This window comes from Sphaeramia orbicularis, chromosome 12, assembly GCF_902148855.1.
Source record: "Sphaeramia orbicularis chromosome 12, fSphaOr1.1, whole genome shotgun sequence".
Lineage (NCBI taxonomy): Eukaryota > Metazoa > Chordata > Actinopteri > Kurtiformes > Apogonidae > Sphaeramia > Sphaeramia orbicularis.
Window position 1 is genome coordinate 47471301 of NC_043968.1, and position 16030 is coordinate 47487330.

The 16030-nt window shown below is 37.2% G+C and overlaps 1 protein-coding gene across 3 annotated transcripts in view; it reads right to left on the minus strand.

Moving 5' to 3' along the window:
* LOC115429514 (poly [ADP-ribose] polymerase tankyrase-1) overlaps positions 1–16030 on the minus strand; it is a 158385-nt gene that overhangs the window by 41229 nt on the left and 101126 nt on the right. For all 3 annotated transcript variants that reach the window (XR_003936795.1, XM_030149037.1, XM_030149038.1), the window contains 5 exons: positions 13367–13488; positions 13181–13272; positions 10702–10780; positions 8513–8684; positions 3225–3304 (listed from right to left, as the gene is read on the minus strand). Coding sequence is in view for 2 of the 3 variants with exons in the window: in XM_030149037.1 (XP_030004897.1) it covers positions 3225–3304; positions 8513–8684; positions 10702–10780; positions 13181–13272; positions 13367–13488 (545 nt within the window). In the remaining variant the exon portion in view is untranslated. The remainder of the gene's footprint in view (positions 1–3224; positions 3305–8512; positions 8685–10701; positions 10781–13180; positions 13273–13366; positions 13489–16030) is intronic.

Sequence of the window (16030 nt, forward strand, 5' to 3'; positions counted from 1 at the left end):
GACACACTGCTTATATTACCGTACTTTCCTGACTACTTTTTTCTCATTTTGAACCCTGCGGCTTATACAACGATGCAGCTCGAGTATAGATTTTTACAGGCTAACGGCCACCAGGGGGCGCTCTAGCAGGAAGTGCAAAAGTGAGACAGACAGGTGGAAGAGGTGATCCCAAGAGGAGAAGTTTTAATCTTAACTTTTAACAATCATTTTGCGTGTCATGCACAAACCCTCATCATGGAAAACACACGAAGAAATGCATATTTTGCAGCTTTTAAGTTAAAAGCAATCGATGTGTCTGTCTAAGGAAATGGAGCTGCTGCACGGAAGTGTGTGACAGAGACTTTGAGGTTGTTCAACTCCGACACTGAAGAAGACGACTTCAGTGATTTCAATGAGCAGAAGGAGGATGAAGATAGTGATCAATGACTTTTCTGGGTTTTTTAACCAGTTCCTGCCATTTTACTGCCGTGTTACAGGCACTGTTTGGAAAAAAGCAATTAAGGTATGGAAATAAATATTTAAATAATCTTTCTGTTTATCATCTTTCTGTGTAAATATCTCATATCACAACGTAGACACCATTGGCTTATAGTCAGGTGTGACTTAAAGTCAGCCGCAGCTTATAGTCAGGTGTGGCTTATAGCCCGGAAAGTACGGTAATTTAAATGAGTACATTATTGAGCATTGTCATTATAACAAATGAATCAATAAGAAAACAAAAATGCATCTACCATCTCCACTTAATATTCCTGAATGGTCTTATACTTAAGGCATTTTTTAAACTTTATCAGAGACGTGAACGACTTAAATCATCATCAGGTCCATTCCATAATTTCACACCCACAACCGAAATACATCTGGATTTCACATTTGTCTGAGTTAACATTTGACAAGTAGCTGAAATTACCTGGTTGCTCTTAACTCTACTGACACGTCTGTGATATGTACAGACTAATATGTCTAAAACCATTTACTTAACCTACAGAATGCACCAGTATCTGTGTGATACTACTGACCACCACCTACTGAGCTCTGTTCGCCGCCTGTCATTGTCAGGTCTCGTCATGGTTGAACTGTATTATGTGACGCGCCCAGAGCTTGCATGCTGTATATTTATTTTCTAGGCTTGCAAGGGACTCTCCAGCAACCTTTTTATTTTAAAGAAACTGCTCCAAAATGTAAGGGAGTTTTGGCCCATGTCCTGCTGAAGTACCAACATCCTGGTCAGCCTGTTCCTCTGTCTGATTCTCACTGAAGGTTAAGTTCTGATCCCTTTGAGCCTTCAGACCAGTCATTATTAAATACTTGAAAACTTTTCTGCGTCTTCAAATGATTGTATATTTAACCATTTACAGTTTCTGTGTAAATGCTGCATTTGCCCTGTGTGTGGATCAGCATGTTCCCGTTCACATCAAGATGAAAAGGACCCCCTACTGCTGATGCGTTGGAAATTAATTTAGGAAATGTTTGATTTTTTTAAATAGAAATAAGATAACTAACATTTCATCAAATATGAAACGTTGCAATTTTCACCACACATGCATGATCCTTTCTCCCTTTTGATGTGATGATCATTTGTGATTAAAATTCATTGATACACTGCAAGTAGACCATGCTTTTAATAACCAATGACACCACACAGAGAACTAAGAATTACAGAATAACTCTTATGTTGAAAATCTCATTAAATTAATCTCATTAAAACCGCTGTTGATTAATACCACATGCTGATGCCCGAGCCTACATCTGCAACTTTAAATTAGGTAACAGATGTCTCATATAAATGAATTATTTCTTTGTGTGTCAGCTTTATCTTCCGGTTTGCAGAACAGCACGCTTAGTTTCTGACGGGCTTTTCTGCTTTGAATGAATGAAATAGGAAATCATGAAATCTTTGACCCGTTGCTTGGGGTTACCATCTTTCACTGTCACAGCTGAACAGTTCACACTCCTCAAAATCTGAACAGATGACAGGAATCAGCCGAGGACAGGTCGAAACTGTTATTTTTTTTTTCAAATGTCAATCAGTAGCGCAGTCAGACTGTTAACCCCTGTCTTTGTGAGAGTCTTTGTGTCAGGTAAAAAGAGACTGACAGAAAGTCAGACCAGAGCTCATCTTCTGTTTCACTACAATCCCCTGCCGACGTGCCAAAGCATCGTACATCAGAGACTGACAGAGGCTCATCTGGAAAGGCTCTGCCTGTGGAGAACGCCACTACTGTCTGTCTCTGCCATATAAAGACGCTGCTTTTCATTCTCCTCTGCAAACTTCTGTCAGACACTTTGCCCAATCTCACCGGGTCCTGACTTTTAGTGGGTGGTTTTATCCGAAGCATATTAGAGTGCATCATGAGCGCCTACATTTTTAACATGAGTGGGCCTGGTGCACATCAAACTGCTAACAGTGGCTGTGCTGTTTTTATTCCTCTCTCTGTCCAAACCAGCAGTCACACAAAATGGGACTCAGCATGTGGCCTTTGGTGAGAGTACGAGTATACAATTTTTTACCAAAATCAATGTGAACAACAATAGAAGACACAAATGAAAACAGTGAACAAAATCCACCTGACATTTAAGAACAATCACTACAGCTAGGAGCACATAAGGGCACCAGGAACCGTCACAAAGGTCAGGACATTTTGTTAGATTACACAATAAAGACTTTACAGATGAAAACAGAACTCTCCATAAGAATTTAAAAAAGATTTAAAGCATACTGTTTCAACATACTTGTTCTTTTAAATTGACATAAAATGTGGTCCATATCTTGTCAGGATGCTTTAAACACTTTTTCTGGGCTAGTTTCAACCTTATTTCCAATATTAATGAGGCATCGGGACAGATTTGTGGAGCGTGTCATATCCCAGGTTCAGTGTCATTACACAAGCCACTGAGGTTGAGTTCTCTGAAATGATTTTTCATATCCATTATCATTTTCCAGGTAAGAGGTGTATTGACTGTTAAGAGACAAATGAAGTGCGTACTTTCTGTCCTTTTATCCTTTAACAGCTAAAGCACCATTTTTGGCAAAATCTAACCAAGTGGTTTAGAAAATATAATCAATCTGTTCAGAATACTTTCTAAGACTTATCAGAATGATGGATTTTGACCCATTTTAAGGTGGTACTTTTTTTTTTTTTTTTGACGGGTTGAGTTCAGTTTAAAAATCAGTCTTTTGCACATTCATCTGAATAACGTGTAAAATAAAAACAGAATCAATGTACCTTGACAGTGTCCAGGTCTCCAGCTTTAGCAGCTTCCAGCAGCCTGTAGTCCACGTCGGAGTTTCTCACCGGGACGTTTTCTACAAAGTACAAATGAGAGTAATGTTATCATCTAAAAATACATGTGGTGTGGAGTGGTGGCGAGATGACATTAACCAAAAGACCCCAGTCACAGTTCAACCCTGGATGGAACAGATCACTTAAAGGCAGAACAGTTTTAATGTCACATTTAATATGTAGATGCTAACTTAGTTTTTCCCATTAGTTCCATAAACTGTGGTGGTCAACATAGTCTAATTTGCAATTCCAGAGTCTGACAGGGAAACTAAAATATTGCCGCTATTAAACATGTAATGATGTAAATTAATTCTGAGCTGAATTTGGGACGTGCTTCTAATGCTACAATGGATGCCGATGGAAATTAAACTTGACTACATATTAACTTAAACATTTGACAGCGTGTGAACATGTGCACGCATAAGCATCATCGCTGGTGTTATAAAGCGGTTTTGAACCACCAGCCTTTGAGACCATGAGCTACAACTGCAACATCAACCAACTTAATGAGATAGATGCTGAGGCCTATCCTGTCCCTTTTGGGTTGTATTCATTTGATCAAAATGAACATCCTCCCATGCCTCCTGGATTTCTTTCAGATATTGCCAGTTATTTTGTCAAGGAACGTTTTTGCAAAATTAAATAGGACTATTATATCATTTATTTGGCGTAAGAAAAAACCCAGGATAAGACACCTGTTAAAAATGGTGGCTTAGCAGGACCTTCATTTCCTTTTTACTTGTGGACTGCACAGTTCAAGTTTCTTTTAGAATGGTTCATAGATGACCCTGATTCAGTGCGGCTCAGCTGTGAATCAGCCTCTCTATGTAGGATACCCTTGCAGAATTTATTATATATCTCTCCTGGTAAGGTTACAACACTAGTAAAAGACAATGTGCTTTTAAAGAATGTGTTAATCATTTCGCATAATGTCAGGAAATTGGAAGGATACAGAAACTGTTTCTTTGCTAACTCCTATTCATGAGAACCCGGACTTTCTCGCTGACTGGAAGCCCAAGGGTGTCAAAGTTGTTGGGGACATGGTTCGGGGAGGCTCAATCCTCACATTCCAACGAGTGAAAAGCAAATATAGGGTCACCAATAAGGATTTCTTTAACCCATAAGGACCCAGTGTGACTTCTGTGGCAGTTCCCAAATCAAATTTTTTCGCTATTTAACCTTTCCTAAGTGATCTGTCACCATTTATTATAATATTATCCTCTGAATTTTGCATTTTTTCCAGTGAAAATCATCTATTTCTCATATTTAATTTACAGATCATGAAGATGGTCATAAAAGCTCAAAGTAAAGTCAAAGGTGATTGTATCAAAACAGAAAAAACTGAAGAGAAGTTGACTTTTTCAGTAAAATATAGCATTAACTGGACATAAACCAAGTGTGTCCATCCACTGACATTGATCCGACTCCATGGGTTTTACTGGTGAATCAATGTTATAGAAGATGACGGTGTTTCCACGTTCACTACGGAGTCTCTGAACGTCCAAATGGGTCATATCTGATAACCATGAAAAGATGACAAACTGTCTTTTACCCCAATTATTTACATGTATTGATAGGATCAGTGGATCAACAGTTTAGATCAGTAGATGCTTTTGGTCGACCGTGGATGTTTGGGTCTTTATGGGTTAAATTCATACAAGAAACTTTTTTCCCTGTAATTTGAAAGCTTTTAATGGAAGACTGACCATTTCTCCTACAGAATCCCTACTGGTTATTAATAATATGCAACTTAAATCTTTTACTCAGAAGCTTTAAAAGACCCTCAGTAATTTCAAGGCAGATAATTCTGGTAAAGTAAAAGGCAGATGGGAATCTGATGTGGGTACAATAGAGCCTGGGGACTGGGATGCTTTGCAACTCTGTCAGAATTTTGTACTAAATGTCAGTCTGCTGTCGGGTCATTTATTCATTGTTTGTGGAGCTTCCCTTATGTTCAGCAAATCTGGATTATAGTTGTTCAACAGTTTAATATAATTTTCAAGCGCCATCTACATCTGAGTGCAAGGATTTGTGTGCTGGGACTAAATGATGAGTTAGCCGATGACTTTTGTAACAGAGACCTTTTGCACATTCTACTGCACTGTGCCTGGAAATGTTCCCTGGCCTTATGGATTACTGATAAAACCCCCACTTTCAATCAGTGGAAACAAACTGTGTCTAGTATTATTCCATTTGAAGTTTTCTCAACAACAGTGAAGGATAAACCCTTTTCATTTTACCAGACCTGGGATCTCTTTCTTGACTACCTGGGTGCCTCTGCACCTTGCAGGAAGAAGTCAGGGCTTATTGATCTGGCCTGGGAAAAACACATAGAGCAATAATTTGATATGATATCAAACTTTTGGATCTATTATGATGTCTCTTTTTGACCTCCCTGAACTCTTGTCTTTTTTTTTCTTCTTTTGTCCTCTCTGTGGTTTATTGTCTGTATGCTATGTGCTGTTGTTAGTCCTGTGTTTTACATTGTCCTTGTCACAGCTGGTTTGCAAAAACAAACAAAAAAAATCAATAAATATATGTTTGAAAAAAAAAAAAAACTTTATGAGATAACATGAGTATCCATGTGATACTGGTTTCTAAAACATGTTTGTTCATGGAATTATACTCATTCATTCATTCATTTTCTGAACCCGCTTTATCCTCACTAGGGTCACGGGGGTTGCTTGGAGCCTATCCCAGCTACATAGGGGCGAAGGCGGGGTACACCCTGGACAAGTCGCCAGTTCGTCGCAGGGCTGAACATATAGAGACAAACAATCACTCTCACATTCACACCTATGGGTGATTTAGATTAACCAATTAACCTATCAGTGCATGTGTTTGGATGGTGGGAGGAAGCCGGAGTACCCGGAGAGAACCCACGCAGACACAGGGAGAACATGCAAACTCTACACAGAAAGGTCCCACCCACCGTCAATTGGTGTTGGAATCGAACCCAGCTGTGAGGCATGAGGCATGCTGTGAGGCATGAGTGCTAACCACTGCACCACCATGTCGCCCGAGGAATTATACTGTATGAGTTAATTAAATACAATATACTTTCTCCTCCTTCATGAGAACATTGTCATGGAAAGTGCTGAAAATGCTTCACAGCAAACAACAAGACTGGATTATCTGTGCAATTCATATCAACACATTACACATGAATATTGTACACACCAGCAGTAAAAAGGCAAACGCTGCACAAAACACGTATTACACATCATAAACAACCCATAAAAATTGTGATGAAACCCATTAATACTGGTGGTAATACACCTTAGATATTAAAACATAAACAAAAATCTGCATGTTGTAGATGAAAACAGCTTATTTCACTGTGTCTTGTTAAAATCATCTTGAGCTTTCACACCTTGATGATGAAGCAGAGTTAAACATTTCTCTATATAATGAAAAAAATATAAAATCATTGTTAGCACTTCTAATCTGAGGTGGTCAGTCCACCTGTCCTTCAGTCAAAATTTCAGTCAAAAGACGACATTGGCAGAACATAAACGCATCCATCAGACAAGGCCGAAGTGAAAGATAATAACCATGGCAACGTAGATGTTCTCTTTGTCAACTATGCATGTGGAAAACTGTTCTACATTAAAATTGTACATTTTTGGTTTTAGAATAGAATGTCTTTATTGTCCTTGTACAGGTACAATGAAATTAAAAGAGGCACTTAATGAGCAACCAGCCGCAGCGTCCACACACGCAGCTTCCACATGTCAGACTGCTGACTTCCGGAAGTCGTCTGACGTTATATTTATACAGGGTTTGTCAAATGCCCAACAAAATTTTATTAAAGTATGTTCTTTGCTGTTTACACATGCATCTCAAAAATAGGTTACATTAATCCTATAATTTAATTCAAACTGAAATTTTCAGTTAATTTCGATTCATTACGTATGAAGCGAAACATTTCAATCCTTTTCATCTTAATTGTGACAGCTGCAGCTTGGCGATCATGAAAGTAAAAAATCCAGCATCTTAAAATACTAAAATATTTCTTACCATGAATCAAAAGAAAGAATTTATAAATCATGTCCTCTGAAAAGTGGAGGGTGTAGTGTGCACTGAACCTGACTCAGATTCCTTGTATTCCTTCTGCATAAATAGGGATGTACTCAAAGTTGAAATTAAATATTCTTATATTTTGTCTGAGATATATTTTTGCATCTTTTTGAGCTGCAGCTGTAATGACCAAAAAAGTTCTTGAAATACATATTCACTTCCTGAAATAACTGATAAAAAATGTTGAACTTTTTGATGACATTTTACTTGTTTGACATGAATTTGTGGTCAGTCTTTCTTACTTTCAGCAGTGTAACAAAGTGATGTAATTTCTGCCGCTCCATCCAGCACTGCAAATAACTCAATCACCACCCTCTCCACTGGATTATTATCTGGCGTTATTTATATCGTTGAGAATATTCAGTAAAATTACGAGCCTCGGAGCACAGCAAGAAATGTTTTCACAATTTGTTGTTAGATGTCTAGAATATGTTTTGTCTAATAATAAAATATATACATATACAAACATACATCTTTATTTCATCCTTCCTCCTTTTCGAGCAATATATATTGAATTTAATTTTGTTATTACAAGTGTACATGGCAATTGCTACATTGTCTTGACCACCTCTATTTATTAATTTATTCGCTCCGCTATTTGTTTGTTGTACACACAAAAGTTCAGTTTTTTTCTTCTGCTTGAAACAATAAATAAATAAATAACCTCAACTGACATACAGTACTTAATCACAGGTCCGTAGAGCTGCCTATACAATTGCACTATATAACTCAAGGAGCTCAGACTCACATTATATAACCCCCCCCCCTTTGTCTGGATGGGTGCCTTGTTTCTACTGATCATGGTTTTCAGCATTCTGTGCTGCTGATGCCACTCAGTACTCTGCAGCTGGAGCGAAGGTCCGTCCACACCTACTGTAATCTGTATTTGCATGTTCCTGTCATCACACTATGCATTTTGTCAGTTACGTCACTTATGAGTAATCTGACATTTGATTAAAATCTATTTTCCTGCACTTTTCTGAAAATCCAGGAGAAAGATAATTCATCGATCAAGACCCATTCCCATTTGTAACCATTGTCTACAAATATCGATACTGACCTTTACAAAACAATTCCGGTTAATCCTACTGTGTCCAGGCTGCTGTGTAGCAACACAACACAACACAACACACAACGGGGGGGGGGCTTACCATTGAGTATTTGCTGAACAGCTTCATTTCCCATCTGAGCTGCAGTGAAGCCCTGTAGTGACACCAGCGAGGCGTCAGCCCCGTATCCTAGCAACAGCCTGCAGGTCTGAAGGTGGCCCGCCAGCGCAGCACGGTGCAAGGCCGTTTGACCCAGCGTGTCCAGGGCATTGACCTGAGAACATAAAACATATTACGCCTCATAATGCCTTTCACTGACTACATCTGTCACATTTAACACAGCACACTTTGTTATATTATTAAGCTGTGATGTTTACAATAGAAGGTTTTTCTGCTGCATTGATTTTCTCTCACCTTGTGTCAAATAACTGAATTCACTTTAACATCTTGTAATTAAAATGAAATAAATGTTGAAAAACTCAGATCCTGCGTAGCTGAGGGCTGACATCAAGGTGTCCCTTGGTGCTGTGATGGCTTTTTGTAGTTGTTGTTGTTGTTATGCCAAAAGATTTTTAACCTCAATGAGTATTTCCAGGTTAAATAAAGGTTAAATTAATGAATAAAGTGTAAGAGTGAGTAAAACTTAATAATTGTTGCATCTTTATTCTTTTAAAACAGCAATAATAGATAAGGTAAGGTAAGGTAAGGTAAGGTAAGGTGAGATGAGATGAGATGAGATGAGATGAGATGAGATGAGATGAGATGAGATGAGATGAGATGAGATGAGATGAGATGAGATGAGATGAGATGAGATGAGATGAGATGAGATGAGATGAGATGAGATGAGATAAGATAAGATAAGATAAGATAAGATAAGATAAGATAAGATAAGAGTTTATTTATCCCACCATGGGGAAATTTCACAGTTAACAGCAGCAACATACAACAAGCAAGTGCAGAGAAAAAGACAGGTAGAAAAGCCACAAATTAGTGAAAATTACAATTTATGTGGTGTTGATCTTAATATTTATATAAATATAGAATTAAAGTTAAATATTATTTACATATTGACATTGTGAATGGGATTCACATGATGGTTATGGTAGGCCTACATGACTCCGATGGTGTTTTTTGGACGCCCCAGATGTACAAGACCTTCACTAATACAGGTATAAAATATTCCCTTTCCTTGGCCTTACTGTCACAATAACAGTGGTTCTAGATAAGGCTTTATGCTGTGGTTCCTTTATTTTTTTGCGCCACACTGATGGCCTACTTGGTCCTTGAACCTTTGCCGTAGTTCTGCAGTAGGAGATGCTTCTTCTTTTCACCCAGTGCAGCTTATATTCATTTTGTCTCATCCAACATATACAACATCACTCTGCTCGCTCATCCACACACTCACACTTCACCACTGATTACACTGACTTTCACACTCCATGGTATTTTCCATTAGCCTTGTGTTAGTTTAGGTTGATTTAGTTACAATAAACTATTAATTTATTGGCCTTTAAAAAAGTGTCTCATCTTGTTTGTCATGGCTTCTGAGTTGGGCCGTGACACAAGTTATAAGCTACAGTCCTCTGCAGGCCTTTTTTCCCTCCTAAAAACTTACATCAAAATCCTTCTTTTTTAATTGTGTTTAAACTTAATTCATTATTACTATGCCAAAAATATACTTGTACTCTAAGTTGGCCAAGAACAGCTTTCAGTTTCTTTTAAGTATGACATTTTTTAGGTGTTTAGGCAAAGATCGCAGCAATTTAATGTGGTAAAATCTTTCTAAACACATACTCGCTTTTCTTTTGCAGTGCATTATAATTCACACCTCATTAAATTCATAAAGCAGCTTTTGCAAACTGCATCCAACATTGTCCTGGTAGATGATGTTTACTCCAAAATAAGACTAACAACTACATTCTGCTATTGTATGAACATGGTTTAGTGTGATCTTATGTTGTTGGGATATCATTATAGATATAGTGAACATAATTCAGAAATGGTTTGAATGAGAATCCTTTTGTAGACATCATGTTTGTGTTTCACCATGTTATTCAGCTAAAGGTTATGAGCGTACTAGCTAGTGGTTCAATAAGACACATGTTGGAATGAGTAAACAAAACAAACATAGATAAATAAGGAGGACTGTAATATTAAAATACACACACAAATGTTTAAGTAAATACAAAAGGCATGTTTTGGATGGATCTATTAAGCACCGCTGGATGAAATTTAATAGTCAGCAATTAAATAACAGAAGTAAAGAGACACAATGATAGATGGTTGTTTACCTTAGCGCCATGCTTCTGCAGCACCTCCATAATGTCATTATGAGCCCGTTCCGCTGCTACATGGAGAGGAGTCATGAAACTACAGGAAGGAGATGGAGAAACAGCAGATCAGTTCATCTGTAGTTCTTTGCAGTAACACAGTCGTCATTTATATGTGGCAGAAGTGTGTCCATCTAGGTTCAAGTTTTCACTGAAAGGTTTTTATGTAGTACTCAAGTGATAACATATCAGCATCAGGGGGAACCAGAAAGGACTCACAGCTACCAAAACCTCCAACAAATTAAGACTATGTATCTACAGATTTTATCACTCACTGAATTACGTATTAAACTCATTTACACATTTCAGAACAAGACGCTTTGGCTCCTGTTGCAAATAATTAACTTTGGTGTTGGTAATAATTTAATGTACTAGTTTAATAGTTTAATGGAATTACTTATTTTTTGATGTTCACTGATGTACAGAAATCTTTGTTTTGACTGTTCAGATGCCAAAACCTACTGTTGACTTCAACTTGGATTTCTGTTGTCCTAATTAATCTTTTCATGCATGAATTATTAGAACCTTTGTCGAGATCTTTTCTTGAGTGTTTTTATTCCTCATTAGGCATGAAAAAACAATGCAATTGAGGTTTTTTTTTTCATGGATTTACAAAAATGTGCACTTGGCTACACCATGCATTTTATTCTTAAAGCACAGAAACATGTATTTAAATCCCAATATCAGAAAGTGATATGAAAACAATGACATAAAAACATTTTTAATGCCGCTAATCTGATGTTTTCTCACATTTTAACATATTCTAATACTAGTTATGACTCACTTGATTGATTGATTTGATTGACTGATGTATTTATTTCGAATATGAATGTCAAAACAGAAGAAAATAAATAAACTAATCACTTAAACATAAGACATATAACACATATTCAAAAAGGAGTGAGAAGAAGCATAACTTATAAAATCTCACTCCTTTTCTTTAAAAATTAATAACAGTATTAATCTTCCTAGTTCATGGAGATGATATGCAAAAAAAAAAAAAAACATTAAAAAAAAAAAGTTAATTACAATCTAACAATTAACAATTGATTTAAAGTCAAACATATCACTGCAGATCAGATTTATCAAGAACAGCAAAGTTATAGTAATGGTATGAATGTCAGTGTATTGGATGATGCATAAGTGTCCACTGTGTCGGCTGATTATGCAACTAAAACAACAAAACCTGTGAATATACAAGAGAACAACTGTAGAACAACTGTCCACTGGAGTGAGCACTATGCATAAAAGGGTTAAAGAACACAACATTGTGCTACAACAACTTTAAAGCTCAGCAGACATGTTCCATAGACTGCATCACTCACTGAATAAACAATAAAACTCACATATTTACACTCATCTGTATTATGGTATCATGGAGTTTTTCCAAACAAAAACTCACGTTGGTTATTTTCACCATCAATCACAGTAAGATTGTGTCTTATATTCTAATGAGTCAGCTGATTGTTTACATTATAGCTCTGTTAGCTTAGCTCTGTTTTTAGACAGAACAACCACAGTAAAACCACAAATCGACTACAAGAAGCACAAATGGACAGAAAAATGGAATAAATGGACTGATTACAAAACCCGGAATGGTGGAAGGACTGAATAATGTGAATGTAAGGTCGTGTAGTGTACCCAAGAAAGGTTTGTTTGTTCGCTTTTTGTTGTTTTTTGCTGATTATGCGTTATAAAATTTCAATAAAAACTTAAGTGAAAAAAACAAACAAAAAAACACAAATTGCCTCTGTTTTCTGTGCAGTTTGTGTTGTCAATAGCTGCACTAAAGATCTGTTTGGAATCATCCAAACAGCGTCAGAACCATAACAGTTTAGTCTGAACCATGAGTAAACACAAGGCGAATTTTACATCTTTATAAAGTTGATAATGAAACTCAAGCAGCATCGACAAAACCATTTCAGTATCAAACTCCATCCTTTTCTTTCAGCGCTGTGTCCAGAAGTAAAAAAAAACGAGGCTTCTAATTTTTACCACTTTTTCACTTTGACTCAAAAGTAATTTCTTTGCTGTTCTCATCCCATCTGGTTACTTTCTGACACTTTGGTCAAAGGTCATGTGGTTTGTTTTTCTCACCATCCTCACCAGCAGAGTGACTCACTACTCCCTCTAGTGGTTACAAAAATCTGTCAATAGTGTTGGTGCGAATAACTTCAGATCTCTCTATTCTAAACACTTTAATGATCATTTTAAAAAGATTTCGAAGCAGAAATACTACATATATCTTCTCTAAACTGGGAAATTTCACGCTTAAACTAAAAAAAACTAAAAACACACATCTGCCCGTACATACACATACACACATTTGGAAAATTTTGAGCCAAAATTCTTGTATCATCTTGCAATCATATCTATACCTTTGAGCCTTATTTTCTCCTGACATATATAATCCACTTCTTTCAACTCAGTAACTACTCACTCTTTATTCTTCTCATTGACGTTGGCTCCTTTCCTCAGCAGCAGCTCCGTCACCTGTTTCCTCTTCGGGTGAGGTGAAGCCACTGCACAATGCTACCAAACACAGAACCATCATTATCTCTACACCAGTGCAGGAATCTCTATGTTCATGTGCATTACAGTGTTAATATGCGAGTGTGTTTCTCACCAGTGCAGTCTCATGTGTGTGAGGGTGTTTGAAGTTGATGATCTCCAACGCCAGCGTCTTTTTCGCCTTGGCCATGTCGGCTTCTCGGGCAGCTTGAAGCAGCGAGTGGCCCTTAAACTCATCTGAAAAGGAAACAAACACACACATAGACAAGAGTATCTGAAACCACAGGGACGCATCTGACATTTCAACTAGATATAAAACAAAATAATAATATTCCGAATTGGAGTTATGAGGTTCTCGCCCATCGAAACAACACGTTTTCACTTGCAATAACCCTGCAGCACAGTAACAATACATCAGACAGATTACTTCAAAAGTTTCTTTCTCCAGAGAGCTAATAACATGATGCAACAGCCCGGGTGCTGGAGTTGAAGCGGAAACAAGTGATTATACCCCGGGGACTGAAAATTACAAACAACAAACTACTACACTTTAGAATCATTTTAGGCTACATGAAAAGAGTCCAGCTATGGATTGAGCAACAGCATTCATAAATTTATAATCAGACATTTAGAAAAATGTTTCAAATGCCACTGAGATGTTATATATTTAAAAACATTGGGAACCAGCTGAAAACCAGCAACAAATCTAAACAAGTTTATATCAATACTGTGGTTCTACTGTGTTAAAGGTTACTGAGATACAAATCTGGAAGAAAACACATCAGGTTGAAATTCAGACAGAAGACGGAGCGAAGCTGCTCCAAGGATATTGGAGTTGAGAGTTTTATGAAAAACTGACTGAATCCTCTCATTCTTACAAGCAAAGCTGTTTGAAGAAAACCGTGTGTGAAGAAAATTCAAAGGCAGGAGCTGAAAGTGCAGCTTCATATCTCACAGCAGAGGGAGAAAACAGTGAATCTGGAGGGCAAATCCTGATAGAAATTATATAAACAATGACTACAAATGTGCTTTTACACTAGTCTGGATGTCTGTTTTCTTGTTGATTATTTTCATATCTAACAGTAAATACGAATACAGTCATCTGCTTTCTTGCCAAGAGTGAAATGAAAATACTGACACCACCCTGCGTAAACAGGGATTTTTGCAGGTATCAACAAGTTAAGACCTTTTAAAAGCTTTTTATGCCAGGCTTTTTATGCCAGTGTTAGAAAAGTTAAGGCCCACAGGACAGTACTATGGTGTTAGTCATGCTTTCACAAAGTTTAATGCATTTACTTATTTGCTTTGTTGTTACATTGACAGAATGGATGTTAGTGATGTTCACTGAAGCCATGAAACTTGTTTGGAAGCAAAAATCCTACTGCGGTGTTCTACTTGTATTTTAGTTCCCTTTTCCTCATCAGTTTTGCCAAAGAAAACAATGTTGTGCTGCAACAATTTTTAAGCTCAGTAGTAACATTTGGAAAAAAAAAAAAGCTTTAATGACAGAAGCCATCAAATTCAGAGGCACTGTTTGACAATGAAAGAGAGACTGAGTCCCTGGTGCGAATCAGACAAGTATGTTTTTTTTGTTTGTTTTTTTTTTGGGGGGGGGATTAGTTTTGATGATACCAATCCAATACGGACTTTTTAGTATGAAATTTTGATTTAAATTTGGAGTTGTGACAAGTGTTGACAGGACTGCACAGGCTGCAGTAGTGCTTACTCGTACCATGTTGGTTTCCTTTTGTGTTAAGTAGCAAAGTAGTGGAAGCACATCTTTGATTTCTAATGCAATTTAATGAAAGTAATATTAACTTAATAATACTATCACGTTTCAAGACCTGTCAAAATTATTATTGATTAAATAAATAGCATGACCATAAAAAAGCCACACATTCTAATATTTTGTTGGATCCCCTTTAGTTTTGATTACAGCATGTATCTGCTGTCGAACTGGTTTGATAAGCTTGCACAACATTAATTTCTGTCACTTTATAGATACATAATGTTGCTGAACCTAGACCTGACCAACTGAACCAACCCCAAATCATAACACTGCCCCCACAGGCTTGCACTGTTGGTTCTAAGCGTGATGAGTAATCACTTTATCTGCCTCTCTTGTCACCCTGATACACCCATCACTCTGGAATAGGGTCTAACTGGACTCATCAGACCACATGACCTTTATTCATTGAAACAGTCCAGTCTTTATGCCCTACATCAAACTGATGGTTGTTGAAGGAATGAGAAGCTACTCACTGCATCAGTTAAAGTTAAAGAACTTCAGTTGAAACATATTTAATCACTGCTGTAATTATCCAGTGGAAGGATCTGAACTCTTTGGTTCAATAAATCCATGTGAGGACTTATTTCTGGCGAGACTATGTAACAATTATTGGATGTTATAGTTTTTAAGGACCTGTAGAAACTCCTGATATGCTCAATTTAAAGTTATACAAAACAATATCAGCTCATGTTTGAGAAGCTGAAACCAGAAAATTCTTGCTTTTCTGCTTGAAAAATTATTCCATCAGTTGATTATCAGTACATTTTTTGACTAATTGTTTGAACACGATACCAATGCATGATTAAAAATCTGCATAATCACAGTATCCACTGCCTCAAGGAAAGAAAATCACTCTCGACAATTTAAAGACTTAAAATTCAAATTCCTGGATTTATTACTGGACTTGTGGCATAGAGACTGGACACAGTGTCATTTGGCTGTGTTAGCCCGACAGCATCACCAGCTCCCAAATGAACAGCGGTCGTTTTC